At 36.3% G+C, this 22030-nt stretch overlaps 1 protein-coding gene across 2 annotated transcripts; it reads left to right on the top strand.

Moving 5' to 3' along the window:
- The first annotated feature begins 858 nt into the window (after window positions 1-858).
- On the top strand, window positions 859-18145 carry LOC110443260. Of its 2 annotated transcripts, none has more exons than XM_021487377.1 (4): window positions 859-1250; window positions 16119-16262; window positions 16595-16707; window positions 17065-18145. In XM_021487377.1, exons 1-4 carry the CDS (start codon window positions 1124-1126, stop codon window positions 17239-17241), a joined length of 561 nt encoding a protein of 186 aa, XP_021343052.1. In that variant the 5' UTR covers window positions 859-1123; the 3' UTR covers window positions 17242-18145. The 2 variants fall into 2 exon arrangements, with proteins under 2 accessions (XP_021343052.1, XP_021343051.1); XM_021487376.1 differs by lacking the exon at window positions 859-1250 and adding an exon at window positions 9937-10336.
- The last annotated feature ends 3885 nt before the right edge of the window (window positions 18146-22030 follow it).

Raw genomic sequence — 22030 nt, 5'->3', positions numbered from 1 at the left:
GTTCGCAGGAGCGTTCTATGTGATGCACTCTGATGTGACTTCGTTATCATTTTAACTCGCACAGACGATTTTGAACATATGGTTTTGTACTTATCATTACTAACCAACAGAGAAATGTAGGAATATTCCATCTTTAGATAGAAGTACCGCATGCATGAATAGTGGGCCGCACTTATCATTCCTAACCAACAGAGAGACGTCGGAATATTCCATCTTTAGATAGAAGTACCGCATGCATGAATAGTGGGCCAATCGAGATAAATGATATCGAATTGGTTTTCCCACAATTCTCTTACAAAGAGGTTATAGATTTTACAGTCATTTGATCCACATGGATGTCTTAACTAAAGGTATTCCTGCCCTGAAAATATTTTCATTTCTGATTTTAAAACAAGATGACTACATCGTTCACAACGTCTTCTGAAGTATTCCCACACTGACCATCTATAACTATGAATTTATCATCCTACAGGTATGTTTTATAGAGAGGTATATACACGATACATATTATTCATCGACCCCTAAGTATGCATTATACACGTGACACATATCTATATCTATATATGTTTATCGGATGTCGCTCTGATGCAAGACGTTATTTTAATACAAGACGTGAGGTCATTAAATTATCATTTAATTCAGCGGAATATTTTTCCCGCCAAAACACATTCTGCAGCTGACATCACTCCATGGAATAACTGATGTGAAGCATTTGCATACCGCTTAAAATGGAAACTTATGGTAAAGCATTCTTCTATCAATCGAAATATATTATCGGTTAATTAGTTTGGTGTCATAATAATATAACATTAGTGGACAGAGAGAATTCCGTCTTTGTACCGTGTAACTATTTCTGCACGAGATACTGTGATGCTAAATGCATGATTGCGAATGACGTATATATTATCCTATAGGATTTAAATATGCATTATCATTCATTGTCCAATTAACAATATATGTATCTCTCTCGCTAGTGCACATAAACACATACAATGCATAATTAACGTTGACAGGTAACATACATATATTCAGGTTGTTGCAATATTGTACCGACAAATTAAATTAATGTTACATAAACAGTTAGGAGACAAGTAGATGAATAAACAGGTGTTGCAATGGGACAATGAAATACCGTACGTTATGTTATCATACAGCATTAGATTGGGAAGGTATGTTAATTTGTTATTCAGTACGTCTTTACATACCACTCGTCGAGGGCCCCAGTAACCAATTGACGCCAAGTACAGCAGGTTGGTAAGTTGCACATTGCGTTCTTTTTTAAGGACGCTGCTTCCTTGAAAATGAGGTTCATTTGCATTGAATATATATTAATATTATTTTTGTTAACATTTGATTAGTGTACAGCAAAAATGTTTTATAACTGCTTGGGCTCATAATACATGTCCTGAGAGGATTTGATTATGTTATATGTCTAAGATGTCATCTTCAGCCATACTTGTTATCTGTATCTGGAACATTCGTGAGTATCTGCCACCGCTGTGTATACTGTAAGCCTCTAGCCGAGGACTGCCACAAACATACTACCACTACCTACGAAATGTGAACAATGTAATGTGTAGCCATCAATCTATATGAATGCTGTTTAGACAGTAACTACTTTTATGTGAAAGTTTTAGGTGCATATACTAGAACATCAGCCAATTTATATACTGATGGCTTCAATAGATATGTTACTATATTTAAAACCTCCTCTTTAATTTTTAGAATGTCGGGTTGAGTAGTGGTAGGAACTGAGGATATTTCTTTGCTAGGCGATTATGTGTCTTAGGTCGTGATTTGATGCCCAGAGAGGAAATGGATCTTACTTGGTCACTTGAATTTCTATGATATTTATCCAATTGATAAAACATTGTATCATACACATTGATTTATGTTGATGCGAAGGTTAAGACATAAACTACCTGTCGAAAAAGTACTATGTTTAACATGTACTAATATTTGTACGATTTGTTTCCATGCATACATTATACATTGCGGTCGAGGTATTTGTAACTGTACAGTTGTTCATTGTTAGATGTAAGTTATATTGTAGATTAGAGTAAACGTAACCGCTCTTTGTTTACATGTACTCGCTGGACTTGTTTAGAGGAGTTTGCAAGATTGTAAGTTTTATCGGACGTGATATCGGGATTACGTGTAATGATTGGTTTAAGGTGGCTCAACACACCACGAAAATTTGGATAAAACCCATTGAAATCTAACTATTGTGTTTCCTATAATTACCCAATACAAATACACTGACCAATATATCAGGAAACTTAATTATAATGTTTGTGTGCAATGTACATATTTGATTTGTTTTACGTACACATCGTTTGAGTTCATACGATATTACAATTTCTTAAAAAAGTAAGTTTTCCTTTTTCTTTTACGAACCAACATTACTAGCAACTTTTGCATCCTACTTCAACTATCCTTTCAACAAACCTTTGCGCATACTTGTATGGAATTAGACGATGACATTTCATACCCAAAAGAAATAAAACAAAGACAACATCACTTATATAGATAAATTATTGCATCTTAAAGAATTAATTTGTTTGGTTTTATGGGATTAGCGTCCTACAAACAGCTGAAGTTATTACATGAAATGGGGGTGGCACGTTACATGAAGCACGTGCGTGCATGCTGGAGGTGGTATGTTAGTCCTACCTCAATGATGTCGCCTATCTCAGTACTCCACCAAGTGTCATTACTCTGACATCGTGTAATTAGTTTGTTTTGTTAATAAGTTCAAATTTAACATAATCATACTTAATGTAATGCAATATTCATCAATACCCTCTAACTCACAATGTAGCTTCGACACATGTCAAAGGAAAATGACACAGAGGAGTCTGTGGCGTCTAATACCCTCTAACTCACAATGTAGATTCTACACGGGTCAAAGGAAAATGACGCAGAGCAGTCTGTGGCGTCTAATACCCTCTTACTCATAATGTAGTTTCTACACATGTCAAAAGAAAATGACACAGAGCAGTCTGTGGCGTCTAATACTCTCTAACTCCCAATGAAGCTTCTACACAGGTCAAAAGAAAATGACACAGAGGAGTGAGTGGCGTCTTATACCCTAATACCCTCTAACTCCCAATGAAGCTTCTACACAGGTCAAAGGACAATGACGCAGAGGAGTATGTGGCGTCTAATACCCTTTAACTCATAATGTAGCTTCTACACATGTCAAAGGAAAATGACACAGAGGAGTCTGTGGCGTCTTATACCCTAATACTCTGTAACTCCCAATGAAGCTTCTACACAGGTCAAAGAAAAATGACACAGAAGAGTATGTGGTGTCTAATACCCTCTTACTCATAATGTAGCTTCTACACAGGTCAACGGAAAATGACTCAGAGGAGTCTGTGGCGTCTAATACCCTCTAACTTACAATGTAGCTTCACACGGGTCAAAGGAAAATGACGCAGAGCAGTCTGTGGCGTCTAATACCCTAATACCCTCTAACTCACAATGTAGCTTCTACACAGGTCAAAGGAAAATGACGCAGAGGAGTATGTGGCGTCTAATACCCTAATACCCTCTAACTCACAATGTAGCTTCTACGCATGTCAAAGGAAAATGACACAGAGGAGTCTGTGGCGTCTTATACCCTAATACTCTGTAACTCCCAATGAAGCTTCTACACAGGTCAAAGGAGAATGACGCAGAGGAGTATGTGGCGACTAATACCCTAATACCCTCTAACCCACAATGTAGCTTCTACACAGGGCAAAGGAAAATGACGCAGAGCAGTCTGTGGCGTCTAATACCCTCTTACTCATAATATTGTTTACACACATGTCTAAGGAAAATGATACAGAGGAGTCTGTGGCGTCTAATTCCCTAATTCCCTCTAACTCACAATGTAGCTTCACACGGGTCAAAGGAAAATGACACAGAGGAGTCTGTGGCGTCTAATACACTCTAACTCACAATGTAGCTTCTACACATGTCAAAGGAAAATGACACACATGGGTCTGTGGCGTCTAATACACTCTAACTCACAATGTAGCTTCACACGGGTCAAAGGAAAATGACACAGAGGAGTCTGTGGCGTCTAATACCCTAATACCCTCTAACTCACAATGTAGCTTTTACATAGGTCAAAGTAAAATGACACAGAGGAGTGAGTGGCGTCTTATACCTTAATACCCTCTAACTCCCAATGAAGCTTCTACACATGTCAAAGGAAAATGACACAGAGCAGTCTGTGGCGTCTAATACCCTCTTACTCATAATGTAGCTTCTACACATGTCAAAGGAAAATGACACAGAGGAGTCTGTGGCGTCTAATACCCTAATACCCTCTAACTCCCAATGAAGCTTCTACACATGTCAAAGGAAAATGACACAGAGCAGTCTGTGGCGTCTAATACCCTCTTACTCATAATGTAGCTTCTACACAGGTCAAAGGAAAATGACACAGAGGAGTCTCTGGCGTCTAATACCCTCTAACTCACAATGCAGCTTCTACACAGGTCAAAGAAAAATGACGCAGAGGAGTCTGTGGCGTCTAATACCCTCTAACTCACAATGTAGCTTTTACATAGGTCAAAGTAAAATGACACAGAGGAGTCTCTGACGTCTAATACCCTCTGACTCACAATGTAGCTTCACACGGGTCAAAGGAAAATATCGCTGAGAAATCTGTGGCGTCTAATACACTCTAACTCACAATGTAGTTTCTACACAGGTAAAAGGAAAATGACGCAGAGCACTCTGTGGCGTCTAATACCCTCTAGCTCACAATGTAGCTTTTACATAGGTTAAAGTAAAATGACACAGAGGAGTCTCTGGCGTCTAATACACTCTAACTCACAATGTAGCTTCTACACGGGTCAAAGGAAAATGACGCTGAGAAATCTGTGGCGTCTAATACCCTCTAACTCACAATGTAGCTTCTACACGGGACAAAGGAAAATGTGACAGAGCAGTCTGTGGCATCTAATACCCTCTAACTCATAATGTAGCTTCTACACAGGTCAAAGGAAAATGACGCAGAGCAGTCTGTGGCGTATAATACCCTCTAACTCACAATGTAGCTTCTACACAGGTCTAAGGAAAATAACGCAGAGCAGTCTGTGGCGTCTAATACCCTCTAACTCACAATGTAGCTTCTACACAGGTCAAAGTAAAATGACACAGAAGTATGTGGCGTTTTTATTTTCAACATTCAGTAGGGTATTTGAAATCAACGTGGTCTGTTAATTTGGTGTTATTTAAATAGAGCACATCGTCGAAATATCGAAACATATGAAAGCGATAAAGACGATGTACATGTACAGCTCCCAAGAAATCTGACCTAGTTGATTTACGTCAACAGTGCTCATCCGCTAATCTACGATTTATCTCGTAAGAGGAAAACTGATGCTTATTGTTTTAAACAGGTTCCTGTTTACAGTTAACCAGTGCAGTATTGTCACTCTACACAACAACATAGCAGTAAAAGATTCAATATATTGTCCCTGAAAAGCAAATTATTTTCCAAGGCTGAAGGATGCAGAAACTATTGCTATTATTGTCAAGATTACAAGAAACTTCGATTTTTCAAGAATTTGAAAATAAAGTAAAATATGGGTAAATACATGTGTGAGCGCTGTGAACAAATTCTGATAAAGCTTGCATTGTTTTCGTGTAAAATTTTTTGTAACGGGTAAAAAGGTATATGTACATAAATGTATATTAATGTTAAAAACTAGCAAAAACATTTACAAAATAAAGGGCACATTAACATAAACGGCTGTGTTGTGTCCCCTTTAAGAGGTCCAGGACTTGTTGAATTTGCTGCGTTTCTTCGAATTCATCTTCTTTCTTCTTAATTTTCTTCCGTCAAATGGTGTCCGGCGTTTTTCTCAGAAACTTTCATTTTCCGACTGACATTGTATCATGCACAATTGATTGGTACATTTGTGGGTGTACGACAAGGAGATACAAACGGTCCCTCTCTTTTTTCTGATTTTGATCCAACTTAGTATATTAGGGTATTATGGTGAATAGAAATCCTTCTAAAATATCATTAACCATCAAACTACACGGCCAGTTTTCGGACACTTATTTAACGGTCTCCGTCACAATTCAAATATGTTTTTCTTCTTTCTTCTTATGATTTTTCGTCGCCCGATGGTTGATGGAATTTTCTCAAAAAAAAATATACAAAATACTTATGAAACTTAACATGAGTGATGGTAGGCATTTGCTGGTGGTATGCGTGATGTGTTAACATTTAGCACTAGTTATCAAACATTGTCGTTGTGGCCCTAATTTTATTGACACATTTATGAATACTAATTAGATACTAATGAAATACCAATGATATACAAATGCTCATTAACAATGACTGATTTTTTTTATCAAATTTGTATGTAAGTGTACTATGACATCGCAAATTCTTTCCAGTGCATCATTTCCGACTACACGGAGCAGTTTATAGGGCTTCTGGAACTCCCACCGTTACATTTAAAACTTGTTGGTATTAGGTTTGAGGAAGATATTTGTTATACTGTTTGTATACGACACTCTTAAGTAATAATTACCAAGAAAACATAGCTGTAATGAAATTTTCGCGTTTTTCGTCCCCAATAACAATAGGAAATATATCATGATAGCGGATACTATTCCACAGCACATCATATTTCTCTTTCCGTACCGTTGTCGTGTACACACGACAACAATATGTCATCCTGGTCTCCATTGTCGTGTACAGACGACAAAATAAAGGGCCGTCTCATCCCCGTTGTCGTGTACTCGCCACGACAAGAGACTTTGATGTAACCTGCCTGATGTTTAGTTTGTTATCGCACGAGACTGTCGCGAAAAAACAATTAATTGTCGCTAAAATCAGAACCCATCAGTTTGGAAGAAATAAATTTATTTGTGCAGAGTACACTTTTTATTATGTGACTTAACGTTTTCGCATTTGCCGCAAGATGTTTACGTTTGGTGCCTCAAATGTAAACAAGATGGCGGCAACCCAATTCGATACGAACACTCGTTAATTCATCATCAGATATTTGTTGAGACTTATGGAAGTAAATTTGAATATTCTAATGTAAGTCTTGATCAAATCTACTTGTATTTAGAAAAAAAACTCAACGACTCCACATTCGTAACCATAATCAATCCCCATTGGAAACCTGCACTACAACGCTGTGTTAAACACAAGGAATCGTATTGTTTATTGCCAGACAAATGTCGATTTCTCAGTCATTATCAGCTACCAGTTAGTCATTATGCTACGAAAATGAAGAAATGTTAGTCTATGAACCAGAATATGAAACAATAACAATATTTGTTCACGGTTACCTGTTTAATTATTGCAGCAGTTACACCTAGTCTAAAAAGTACATTAATAATCCGCCATTTTGTTATATGCGCGGGGGCGAGTCTAATAAGTACATCCGGTACGGAATCCGGACCAGAGTTGCGGTAAGGAAAAAGATATAATCATAGCATGTGAAACGTAAAATTTACATTTGGCGAGTATGGATCTGAGTATTTGACTAAATATTATTTTCCTGTGTGTCAATTAGTCTGATTGTGTTATTTCGATATGTCAAATGTACAAAAAGCATAAAATTGATAAAAATATGATATACATTTTGTGAACCATTTAGATAGTTCAACGATACAATAAACACTATAATTTCATGAAAAAAGAAATTATCTGGGTTTGTGCTACACTGGGCAGTTGTCATATCAGGCGAGGTGAACGTGAACATGATTCATTATTATGCCGGTGATGCTGAGCAGGAAGGAAGACCACAGTGATTCATATTCTAGAAAATGTTTATAGTTAACAAGGAAAACTAAATTCAGTTCCCTTTCATTTCACTTGAAAGTAAGTATGTATTTATACGTTAATCTTGATATTTAAAGCAGGAATTTCTGCGAAAATACCATTGTTACCATGTATTTGTAAATAACTGGTTTGAAGTTTGTTCTATTATGTTGAATTAAATATCAGTTTGTATAATCTTTCATTTATGCATTTCACAAAGGCTAGAATGTCCCCTTGTCTCTAGAATAATGAATTATTTAGAAAAAAAAAAAATAACTCTAACAATTACGTTCTCAATGTAAGGGGAGATAAGCTAGTAGTAAAACACTGCCGATAAAATTCTTCGTAAAAACTTTTGGGCTGATAGCCAGTCTACAAAAAGCCATTCCCGTTCAAAATATATGAAAGTGTTAAAACCTAATTGCTTAGAGTAAAATGACAATTTAGGAAGCGAAGGAGTTCAGTTCACAACACTTTTGTTTCCAACAATTATGAAAATAATTGAGAGTTATGACCAAAATGACGTAAGTTTGACTACCGCGGTTCTTGAGAAGATGAGGATGCTTAGATTTTGATATTTAGTTTTCAGATTAAGGGTGTTTTTATTGACACCAGTGAAAACTAACCAGCAACGGAGAAGGAACTGACGGAAATACTTAGCAGATACAAGAAGTGCTCTGATNAACAAACAAAAATAAGCAGAAAAGATGGAAATGAAAAGATGGAAAAAAATGATAAGTTGATAAGAAGAGATTATTACGTTTTATAGGGGTTCTTTAATCTTAACAGCTGATAACTTTTAAAACATCGTCAAGGAGGAGGAGGAGGAGGGAGGAGGAGGGAGGAGGGAGGAGGGAGGAGGAAACATGTTAAGTTAAGCTAAACATCATTTGAACATTTTCTTTAGTATATCGTTGTTAAACCCGACGATAAAACGAAAGGCTTTACTTTAGCAATAATAAAAGCATTGGCCACGTTGGCTAGCAATATTTGTTTAAACATATTTTATTGCCAGTTCAAATCCTCGGCTTATTGTCCTGCAAAAAAGGCAGTAAACAATATATCATACACAGAAAAGGACGGAAGTCATTTGACATGTACATAACAATCATCCTCACCTCTGTTGGTGAAGGTCAAACCGCTTGTTTTCCACTTTAAAGCGTATGTGTAAACGTATCTAGACTGATGTATTTTCCGGTATAGTATTAACAATAATAATAACAATATACAACATTTGATACAGCGTTCTATCTAGCTTACCTAAGCCGCTCTACAGTTCATACATTTGTATATATACACGTAATCAACAAACTGATATTAAATATAATAACACTTCAACAACAAACTTATATAAAACATTATAACACGTTATCAACAAAGTAATATAAACATTATAACACGTTATCAACAAACTAATATAAAACATTATAACACGTTATCAACAAACTAAAATAAAACATTATAATACGTTATCAACAAACTAAAATAAAACATTATAATACGTTATCAACAAACTAAAATAAAACATTATAACACGTTATCCACAAACTAAAATAAAACATTATAACACGTTATCAACAAACTAAAACAAAACATTATAACACGTTATCAACAAACTAAAACAAAACATTATAACACGTTATCAACAAACTAAAATAAAACATTATAACACATTATCAACAAACTAGTGTAAACATTATAACACATTATCATAAAACTTATATAAAACATTATATCACATTATCAACAACCTCATTATAAATCATTATAACACAATGACACAACCTTAACTGAAATTAAATATATCGATAAAGCCATGGCAAGTATGGAAACAAAAAAGATTTCAAAGTAATTCCATATTGTAGAAAAAGACACAACATTCTCGGCCGGTGTTATACAGTGTTATACAATTAATATGAAGTACAATATATGCACAGTGTCATGATATGTGGGTGTCATCTGTAAGGTCATGATGTTGAATTCGATCAAGATTGAAGCATCCCGAATTGGGCATAAATTAAAACAAAATGAAAAATTGAGTCGGTCCTTCACATCGACAGGCCTAGATAACAGTTCAAAAATCCTTCAAACAATAAGCGATCTTAATTAGCAATATCAATGTTAATTTTCTTATAAAACATCTGTCAAGTGAGCTTCGCTTCAAAAACATATCAGGTGATAATGTTAGTACCGAACGTGTACAGCTGTTACATAGACCCATTTTGTATAAAATACAACTAACGTCACAACACGTACACCGGAAGGGCTTATTCTGCTGACTGTTCGCTGTTTCATCAAATCTCGTGTAAATACGCGAGAAATGCTTCCTGTGTGTGTGTCAGTTGTACATTTACATCATGGATGATCGATGGTGGAATACGTTAACATGTTGGTGCTTCTGGCTGACGTTTCCCTTCTCCTTTTATCTCCATTGTTTTGGATTCTTCTCACCGACCTGGGTGAAATGGATAGGATGTGGATCGCAAGGTCTTTTCTACACTGTCAGTGAAAATACAACGAATACCTGTATTAGCGATGGAGAATGTAAGTATTTGATTTTCGATGACTAGTAATAAAAGTTCGCGATCCTTTTATTTTTTAAACATCCCTAATAAAGGAATGTTAAACTGTGAGGACAGGTTTTTAAAAAATAAATGACATAACTAAAGTATAAATTACAAGGAGAAAGAGACTAGATGTCAGGAGAGGTAAGCGTATTTTGTTTCACCATCGACATCTGCTATTTGGGTATTTGTCGATTTAAGCTTTAGTCGAGAGCTTTTTTTCAATGTTGAAAGTTATAAACAATACCGAACACACATTTTACTTCATCTTTCAGTGAGATTCGTTAGGATTGGTTCCATTTTTTTCGAGAAGGACAAATTACAAATGTATTTAGCAAAAAAGCACTTTAAGGTTTCTGATTATGTAGAGCAGCTATTCGTGAAATTGTAAATATATTACGTTAAAAGTTGTTCTTTTACATTGTTACTTTATAGATATTTATTCGGACTGATAACAATATATGATTATCATCATTGTAAGTTATTGTGCTGATAACTGAATCCATATTTTATCAATATTTGAAATCGCTGATATCTACAATTCTTATTTTGTAATTGACAGCAGACATTATGACAGTCACAATGCGAGATTTCCGTCTCGAAGTAGAAGACACAACGAGTTTAACGATTTTAACATTGCTCTTTAAGAGTAGAAACTATCATTAATTAACAAACTATACACATCGCCGGATGATTTACTGTTAACGAGTGCTTACAGTGTAATCTTGCTGTGCTTCAAAAAATTAAAATAGCATTTATTGAATAAAACAACAAACGCAAGATTGACAGTAATGGCCACGGTGTTTTATTAATCAAGCAATGGGCGTCACTTACTGCCCTCATATGCATCAAGAAGGCGTCAATAACTGCCCGCATATGTTTTATAAATAAATATATATTTTCAAGCAAGGGGCGTCACTTACTGCCCTTATATGCATCAAGAGGGCGTCAATAACTGCCGGCATATGTTTTATATTTTTTTCAAGCAAGGGGCGTCACTTACTGCCCACATATGCCTCAAGAGGGCGTCACTCACTGCCCGCATCTGTTTTATTTTTTCCAAGCAATTGTCAATTAAATTAATTAAAGTCTTTTGTGATCCAGGAGAATCCAATGATCATAAAGTATTTATGTCAATACACTTATATGCAAATAAAATGTGTTTATAATTTTCAAAATGAACTGATGTTAGCAAAGTCCTGCCACATGGTACATGAAAAGGACTCACCTTTTCATGTACCGCCGCCACAAAGAAATGTAGTGGGGTACGAAGCTAACAACAGGAACACCACAGGACCACCGTGGCCATTGGCCAACAATTCTAAAACATGTTTATGTAACTCACAGAAAATTCACACAACTCAATATAAGGGGAACACCCTGTCCCCTCAGAAAAATATCCTTTCAATCCCTCCCTGTAAACAGTTAAGTAAAATATCATTGCCTATGTTGCTAGGGTGCACTTTATCTTTGTCAAATAGTTCCTGCTGGCCCACTCTCATGTCGGGATATCTTAAATAACCACCACCCAGGCCGAGTACCTTCTTAGCCACTTCCCTATTTACTCTGACTCTTGCATGGTTGACTGCTGTCACATTCAACTTTGACGGGGCAGCATCTGTGACCATACTACAATAGTATGAGGGAACATCCTCACCAAGTACTCAATTTCCATACATATGTGCTCCCTTAAGTTCAATGCTCCAATTTATAAAAGTCGTTCGCCTCACAGTGAACTGTCAACATGGAGGGCTCCCCTCTGGCATTAACCATGTCCTGTACCTGGGATAAAACAGAGTCCCATTTCATGCCTTTATATCTTGCAAAGCTACAACTTCAAGAGACATATCTTCTTTTTTTGTAACTGTTAATTCCCCCACCCTGAAAAAAAAACAAAAAAATGCCATTAAAATGCTGCAGAAAACATTGTTGACTCGTATGTTGAGCTACATAATAAAGGCAAAACCCCAATAATCTTTCTGAGAATATCGCAAGTGATTTGGACCCTTAAATCCTTACTCTGCTTCAACCTCCTTCCAATAATTTTTTAACAAGGAAACTTGCATGAATTGCGGGAGCATTTAATATGAAAACTAACGCCTGCCAAGTAAGTATGAACAGTTGCTGCAGACATTCATTTGTCGGCCATATACGGAAAAAAAATTAATATGTTACTCAAAGGTGGGCGCCAAACATTTGAGAGTTCACTCCCTTGAACAAACAATTTGTACATCCTAACCCCTTTTTCATAAGCTATTGCTGTATTCTGAGAGATGGAAGCGGTGATTAATTCATCAAATTTGTTCTGAAACTGTCCAAGAATGCCTGCGGGATATTCGTAGGATGCTGGTCGGCGTCGGGTGCTATTTCCTTGAATCTTGACCACTTAAAACGTGACAACGCATCGGCAATTGAATTATCTCTCCCTTTCACATGCCTAGCTTTGATCTGGATATTGCTTCTAAGACAGTAAAAAACTAAAGGACGTATAAAAGACATCACACGTTCCGAGTGAGATGATGATTTGTTCAGGATCTCAACCAATGCCTGAAACTCGCTTCCCCATGTGTATAATGCAATAACAATAGGAATCAACTCTAGGAATGTGATGTCCCTCTGTATATCCAAACCGTACCAACTACTTGGCCACATGAACACTATCCAATGTTTCCCATACACGGCACCACAACCTAAATCCATACTACCAGCACTATCTGTGAACAGTTCAAAATCAGCACTCAATACCCAATCCTGCTCGAAAAAATGAAAGGTACCATTAAAATCCTGGAAGAATTCTAGCCACGCCCAGATGTCCGCCGGGACCCCCTTTGTCAAACGAATGTGGTGGTTTGGACTTGTAGCATTGCCTAATAATCCATATAACCTCCTGGAAAATGCTCTAGCCCCTGGCATTGCCCTCACACAAAAAGCTTATTTACCCAACAAACTTTGAAGGTCTTTCAACAATATTTTTGTTTTCTCAGCTACATCTTGTAAAATCAATGTTATTTCTAGGACCTTATCCATGGGAATCCGAACAACTTGTTCAACAGTATCTATTTCTAATCCTAGAAATACCAAACACGTTACTGGGCCCTCTGTCTTTTCATCTGCCACCGGCACTCCTAGCTCCTGACAAAAATCATCAAAACATTCCATGGCTTTGATGCAATCATTATTATTCGCTTTTCCACCAAAGAGAAAATCGTCAAGATAAAGTTCAACGGATTGAGAAAAACACTTGCTACGTACTACCCCTTCGATAAATGTTGAAAAAAATTCAAACGATGCACATGAAATACTACACCCCATGGGTAAACACTTGTCAAAGTAATAATCAGCACCTACTTTCATACCTAGTAAGTCAAAATCCCCAGGAAAAATTGGTAGCAGACGAAAAGCCGACTTGATATCTTTCTTCCCCAACAAAGCCCCTTTTCCAAGATTCTGAACCATTTTCATTGCCTGATCAATTGAGGTATAATGGACAGAAGTGAGAGCCCCATCAATACATTCATTGACACTGTCATGTTCAGGATATGATAAATTCTGAATTAATCTCCAACCCCCGGTTTTTTTTGGAACTAAACCAATGGGAGAAACTCTAAGATTGGAAATAGGCCTACTTTTAAAGGCCCCATTACCCTTCCTGCATCAACTTCCTGCTTTAATTTTGACAACAAAATATCTTCAAATTGAAATGTAGATAAAAGGTTTTTTGACTCTCTAGGAAATCTTGAACCAGAATAATGAAGCTTGAAACCCCTTTCGAAACCAACGTTCAGATATTGTGACGCTACTCTGTCAGGATGAATGTCCAAGTATTTATTGAGAGTGGTATTGTTGATTGGAGTTTTTCCGAGAGCCCATATCTCGAAATGGTATCTAATGTAGTTGGGTGCTTTATTATTCTCTTTATTTCCTCCAAATTACTCTGCCTCTGGGTGAGGGTGCTACTTTGACCAGAATTCAGGCCCTGTCTAGGCCCATTGTTTGGTGAAGGCATTCTTTGGCCACTTATATTAGCCTGCCCCCTGAAAGCTTGGTTTTGGTTACGGAAGCAGTTTATTTTAGAATGGCCTCCCCCACATACTACACATTTATGCAAATAACCACAATTCGTCCTGTGGCACACACCTCTGAAGTTAAATTCATAACAAACACCACGCACTCCGACATTTTTGTTTTGCGATGCATTAGCATCCGAGGACCTCAATACATTTATTGTTAAACATGTAAGCCATAGTTCCCCGTCAACTACCGCCCATGACCGATCAGGCTGACGGGCTTGACGGAGACGAAATTGCTCGTCATATCTCCTCCAACCTAACCCACCAAACGATTTAAAGGCCGTTCTAACAATTGACATATATTTCAATAGTTCTTGCCCTCTACCATGCTTCTGTGTGTAGATAGCAACATAAACTATGAAGGCATCTGTCCATGCCTCAATGGTATCTAATGTGTATTTTGCCCCCCTCTGTTTGATGACAAAGACGCCATCAACCAAAGGTAAACTTTGAGTGCTTTTCTGATGGTTTGTCTCCATCAGTATGCCCAAATCAAAAAACTCTGAGCCCCAAATTTTTTCCCTGGTAGCCTGGGAGACATGGGGCCCTACCGTGTCCCCTACACTCAGGAGTGGGGAAGGCATATTAAACATGTCAATACCTGAGCCCAAATTTGCAGACATAGGTCCTCCTCCCGAGACTGATGGGACTTGTCCCGATCCCGTGGGGTGGCTCTCTGCAACCTTGGGGACTGTCACCTGCATGTCAGGCTCATCCATGGCGCCCAGCTCAGACTCCTCCTCCTCATGCTGTGCCTGGTATGACCGAGCTCCTCCCCCCTGTTGGCCCTGGCATAAGGGCTGTTAAATTTCCTTCGCTTGCTTGGGGGCACAGTCAGCTTCTCAACAGATTAATACAAAACTTTAACACATAAATGATGAGCTAATGCCACATTAGTTATAACTGACTCAGCTGAATATATTGAAATTTAAACAAGGGTTTTCCCCCCTGGCCCTCGTTTACTGCACAGCAAATAATTAACCTCAATTCGGGTTAAGTCAATCAACATCGACATGTTATATCACAATTTGGAATATATCATACAAGCATATAAATAACATCACGGATGCTGCTAATATTCTGAAATACGCGCAAATACCCCCAGGATCTCCGGCGAGCCCAAGCTTGTTCACTAATAGTTATGAGCATTTTAAAATTCTTAAATTAAACTCCTTGTTACTGTTAATGATGCTTAGTCATTGATGCGTATGAATGAATAACGTTAATTCATCGTACATTCTTGTGTTCAGCGACTCGTTTATTAGGTTCATTTACATGTGCTCCGTGCCATCCCACGAACACACGAGGGAACACATCTAATTAATGATTTTGTTTGCGCCCTGTGAACGCTTTAGTTGCATTTATACACGTAATACGTGTCAAGCACATACATATTAGCATCCAATGTAGTTGAAGAACTCGATGGCTATCTATGATTGTAGATTTAAAAATCAGTAATCGTCAACTTTTTCTTTCAACTTTCACCGTGACAAATTCGAATTGAAAGGTCATTTCCGGTGCAGGTCAAAAGGTTGATGGGGTCTGTAACTTGCTTACATGTGACAGGGGAGGCAACTCGTGCAGTAAATGACTCTCTTACATAATGCAATTAGGCATAGATAGTTCGAAATAAAGGTTGTTCCTTAAATAACACAAGTTACCATTAATAACTTGCAATATTTTCCTTTTTAGACTTAAGTCCGGCAGCTCTTGGTTTACAGGCTACATCATTGGTAATATACCCTATGGCTCTGTGTTTGACTTGGGCGTGGATTAAGAGTTCTGAGTTGACATGGATTTGGTTGCAGTTCACAATCGTTCTCTATGGAGTTGCAGGTACCTCATTTAAATTTCCTGTGTTTCCCTTTTGTATGATATAGTATTTTATCACAGGAATACCCTGTTATGAGTGTAATAGCACCCATTACATAAATTGTGTTATGACCACACGTGTACTAACACCTTGGAGGATTTTGATTGGTCAGTCGAGTGTGTTAATACGCGTGACGTTGTTTGTAAACAGCAGTCCTTTCGTTTATTACGAATCGTAGAAAAATATATGTCTACTTTCACAGTTAATGATCTGGTCAATATAGACAACAGTTGGCTCGCAAACATCATACTTGTTAAAAATAAAACTGAACTTCATATGTGTTTTGTTGATAAAGGACTATTCAGCCTGGTAGGGTGCATCATGGTATGTACCATAGACGCGGGGGCATTCTCATACGGCTTAGGTTTCTTCGCGTGTCTCATCAACAGTGTCTACGTCCTGATACAGGTCAGTGTGACGTTAAATGGTCGATACTTTTGTACCTGGTACTCTGGTGACTTTGATATGATATCTACACATGATCCAGGGGAGAATTTTATAATGTGATAAACTCACTCAAAGTTTTAAGTGTATCATGAGAAATTTTGATTGATATCTTATTATTTTCCAATGGTGTGTTTTGAGATTATCAAAAGTGATAATGATTTCATAAGAGAACTTTACCTAGTTGTCCTATTGTGATAGAAATAGCACCTACATATACAGAATATAATAATGCTTCACACTTAAATTTGACGTTTTGTGATTATTATTTATCATGTTCAGAATATTCATTCTAACGAGCCCATTTACTCACTTTTTCAGGCTATCATAGCGTGTTACTGTCTTGGCAAGTCCGGTTATACAGGTTCCGCTCACAGCGGCGTATCTGTGGCCTCGGCGGCGTTGAAAGTCGTACTTATGAACTTTGTGAAGATGCTGTTTTGTAGTAACTTTAAATGCGAAAGGAGACGGAATATCCAGCATGGTGCAGATGTTTAAGTTTTCGCTGGATTAAGGACTAATAATGTGTCTATGTTAATCAAAATGGAAAAAAACATACTTCCAAATCATTATTCTGTAACCTTGAAGACTTGAGATAAATGACAGAGATAATTTGTTTATGTTTTCTATTGAGATTTTGGCAAAAAAACAACATTTGAAGTATATTAATATGAGGGTTCAATCATCAGACAGAATGTAAATATAATTTAATTATCATTCACACTTTAAGACATGTTTGCTGGTTATTTAATTAATTTTATTAAATAATCTAATTAACAGGAATGCAAACTTAATCACTTCTGATTAATTACTTTGAAATAAACATGTAACAGCACGGCTGATATTGTTTATCCCTCGAAAACTTGTACAAAACGTTGTCTTTGGTGTAATCAGGTAAGTACTTAACTAATTGAACGATGTAAAGATACGTGTATATTTAGTGTAATACGGTAAAACGGTTTTGTATGGAATTATTATTACAATAATAAATAAATAGTCGATGATCTGCCTCAGAGGACAGAGTTACTGTACACATTCTTGCTTTCGCTCTTTGTTGTATTCTCACAGAAGTGTTGACATTGCTAGGTCTTCTTTACTGTATCAAATATATTCGTGGATTTAAATTTTACAATGTAACAGTTGACATTTTGAATAAGGAAATGAAATATTCTCAAGCAATGTGTTTACTTTTTTTCTAAAGCATATATACCGTTATATCTTGAATGTTCAAGAACTTAAGTCTGCAGATGACCTGCTCCAGGAGATTATCCATGGGTTACAGTGTATCTCCTACATAAAATCAATATTAAAAAATAAAGATGTCCAGGTCCATTACCAACGTCAGGTACATGTAACTATCACTTGTTTTCATCTGGATATTTAACGATGTTAGAAATAAAACCTTTCGATTAAGATAGAATTTTGATGATTTTTTTTTACTTTACAGTGTATGATAAATACCGTTGATATACTAAAACGCCATCCATCATTCTGATGGAAGCAGCTTTGTGACTCCTAGTACCACACGTAGTACTAATAATAGATGATATTCCGTCTTTGCGTATTGCAGAGTTATCTTCTCTTGGGAGCAGGTTTTGATTGTTACGTCATTGGTTTGTGCGAGAAAATTACGTCGTTTTCTCAAAAATTGATGACGTTACTCTCACAAACAAGTGACGTAACAACGTAACTCTAACGTATCTGATACAACAGAAGACTTTATATTACGTCTATGCTATTATTGTGTTTTGAACCTTGTTTTAAAATCGGAGCTTGAATATGATAGCATACACAATGTATATAGAAATATGAACAATCTTTTAGGTACGAAGTGTTTGATAACATAAATAAGTTTTGCCTGTTGTTGTTTTTCGATAATAATATTAAAAGGTTAGGTGATAGACATGGAGAAGAACGAAACCTGTTAAACAGGCACGCTTAGGTTATATCCGTGTACCGGGCTGTCTTTCGTCTTTTATTAACAAAACAAGCATTTAGCGTGGCTATAGAACGGGCCATTCTTTTCTTAAAACAGTAGTTATTCAAATGAATTCAAATAATGTATAAGGGACATGGAAACTTAACTATTCACTCCTCATTATATGGAATATGTAAACACTAACAAAATTTATTTTTATTTTGAAAACAGAAATAACAGTTTTAAAATAATATTTAAATTACATAAGAAAAAGGAAAAACAAAAAGAAAACAGAACATGATTTAAGAGGAAATTTGTTCATTTTAAAACTAAAACTCAAAATATCAACTTAATAACTGCTTGACATTTGTACGTTAGTTTTCTAAACTAGAGTCCGATGTTCTGGAATGGGAAACCACATATAAGAAATTTAGGTATGACCTTGAAACTTGTGTAAATAACGAAAATCCAGGGTCTGATGGATTTTAAACATTTTTGTTTTATTTAATGATTTTGGGAAAATAGATTTAGTTTATAATTAGATTTATTAATCAAGTTAGGACAGTATATCCGTAAGGCCAATGCTATCTAAATAATTGGCGCTTTATCTAACACTCATGCAGTCTAAGGAAGCACCGAAACATAACATGTATTTCCTCGACTGAGAAACAAATTAACGGTTTTATGATACCAAATTTGGAGGGGGCGTTCACTTTATGAAGCTCTATTGGTGGTTATTCTAAAACGACATTCCAAAGATGGATGTCTCCACCTACTTTGTCTCTCTACTTGGTCAGCTTCGCTTCAATGAAGCTTATAACTCATCAGCAAATTAGTCGATCTCGATCTATACAGACAAAGCAAGCAACACAATACATGTCTACGGTTCGGTAACTTCAAATCGAACGCGAAATCTTTGTAACTGGCATTGATTTGCTTAGTACATGTATGAATACTTGACAAATCCAGCGAGATTGGATGACTCAAGTGATCACAGCCTGATTCAAGATGTCTCCACGATATAAACCGGTCTATTTCAGAGGACAAGTCGAGTACACAAAGCTGTGTGATTATTTTTGGTAAAAAAATAAAACTTCACAAAAAGAATTGTAATATTACGCCAACAACTGAGAGATTTTAAGCATATTGACTGCATGATTTAAGAGAGCTTCCATGGATAAAAGTTAATAGTTATATTTGATGGTGAATGTTAATATACTATAATGATGTTTATGAATTGTCATATTTATGTTTGATATATGCAAGATTGTGAGGCGGTATATGAGGTAAAGGTCTCGTTAAGTTCAATTGTCAAATAAATCTGAACCTGTATACCTCCAAAGGTAGGTGATGTGTAGAAGGAAGGCGAGCTTTGTTGCATTCCCCTTTGGTGTTCATTCACTTTACACAGTTAAGTAACGTATATCTCGGAGATAATAATAGTGCCAGGTATGATAAATTTCAGGTAAAGATACATTTATCATGTTACCTTTATTCCGGTCCCAACGGACTTTTTGGGGAGCAGTTTTAGTGATTTTCTTGTTTTTTATATGGTAAAATATTCAAGTAATGATGGAGGAATATTTACCATATGTAGTATAAAGAAACAAAGGCTCAAGTGACAAAATGTGATCACTTTTCTTTCATCAAAGTGCATCGTTCATGAACTTCAATTTTTTTTAATTCTTCTTAGGAAGCAGTGAATTCATAGATTTCTTTCAAACTTAGTAAGACTCATCATTGGTGGAAGAGGTTATCAAATTGTAAATTTGGTATTCCTGCCCCATTCCAATTGACCAATGCTTCAGAAATCATCTCCAGATTCAGATGTACGAGAATCAACTCTCTTTTGTGAATGGAAAGATGCTTAGGTGCTATATCTAATTTGTAAATTTCAGGAAATAATTCAAACTTTGTTTGCTTAGTAATGATGAGATGATGTAAGGAAATAAGACCCTACCTTGCCCCTTGTGCTGGAGGGGCAGGGTTTAAAGGGGGACCATTGGCTAAAATTTCAAAACGCCTTTTCTTCAGACTTAGCTGTACCAGAATCAAAAGCACTTCATAAATGAAAAGGTCCTAAATTGCTTTATCTGAATTGTAAATGTATTTACTCCTGGTTATCAGTTCTCCCTTTGGGAAACTGGGGTAAAGTTTACTAGACTTTATACAGGGAAATAACACTTTTTGGTATATTTTGTCCATTTTCAGCAGGAAATAATTCAAGTGTGGTTGGAAAAAAGATGATGCGATGGCAATTAGTATCAGTAGGTGTTATGAGAAAATAGGATCCAGCCTCCCTCCTGAAGCTGGAGGTGTGGGGCCATATAACATGGAAAAAAGTTTTTTTCCTCGAACTAGGATGTACTAGAATCTTATTTTCCACATGGATGAAAAGGTCCCTATGTGCTTTATCTGAATTGTTATTTTAATGCTATTTTTCTCTTTGGGAGGGGGTACAGTTTATTATTGCTTAAAAAAGTGTAAAGGAAAGAACACTTTTGGGTACAATTTGTCCACATTAGCAGGAAATAATTAAAACCTGATTGGAATAATCATTATGAAATTGAAATTAGATGGTTTCAGAAAGTAAGGTTCCGAACAGCTATCCCAAGGGTAGGACAAAAGTAAAACCAAATGGCTAAATAACATACTACATTGTATTACTTTTTTATTCAATACCAAAACAATTCACTTTAATATTTTTTAGTTTTTTCCTTCTGAAGACATGAGGTGTAATGCATTTTTTCTTTGAACAAATGCTCATTTCTTCCATTTCATGTCTGTACAATTGTTTAAACATGCATTATGTTTGGATCAATACCATTAGTCTAACATTTTACCAGTGCACATTATTTCAGCAGTATGATTAAATATGCACTATTCAAGTTAGAATCTATTATCATTTTGCTATAATGAACATCAAATCATTTTGATATTACAGTTATCTGATACTCTGAACCGAACACATATAACAATGGGTCCTTTACACGGTTCCTTTACTACATGTAAAAGACATTATCGAAAAAAATGTACACATTTCCTGCTCTAACTATATATGCTGGGAATGCAAAACATGCAAAATTTCTGAACAACTGCATGGTATAATGTATATCTAAAGGATACATACAGTGCAGTTTCCATACTTGCCGACAATGGGAATTAATCATATCAAATTAATTCCGGTTATCTTATGAGGACCGTTATTCTAGTCGAAAGTCTCAGAATTTGTATAGGAGTTACCTCCCTTGGACCTTTTCGTCTACTTTGCTCCTTGAGAAATCTTCAGCTTTGGAGATAGGAACTAGTAGCCATACATTTAAAGCAAAGGATTAGATTGTTCATAATTTACAGTTTACTTTTCCAAAT

Source organism: Mizuhopecten yessoensis, unplaced genomic scaffold (genome assembly GCF_002113885.1).
Source record: "Mizuhopecten yessoensis strain PY_sf001 unplaced genomic scaffold, ASM211388v2 scaffold716335, whole genome shotgun sequence".
NCBI classification, from domain to species: Eukaryota; Metazoa; Mollusca; class Bivalvia; order Pectinida; family Pectinidae; genus Mizuhopecten; species Mizuhopecten yessoensis.
Note: the sequence above shows the minus strand (reverse complement) of the source record. Positions and strands in the feature narration are given on the sequence as shown.

Coding starts and splice junctions, on each gene's coding strand:
- LOC110443260 (XM_021487376.1), top strand. CDS start 10,150: ATGGATGATCGATGGTGGAATACGTTAACATGTTGGTGCTTCTGGCTG. Junction 16,263..16,594: donor CGTTCTCTATGGAGTTGCAG/GTACCTCATTTA, acceptor TTGTTGATAAAG/GACTATTCAGCCTGGTAGGG. Junction 16,708..17,064: donor GTGTCTACGTCCTGATACAG/GTCAGTGTGACG, acceptor TCACTTTTTCAG/GCTATCATAGCGTGTTACTG.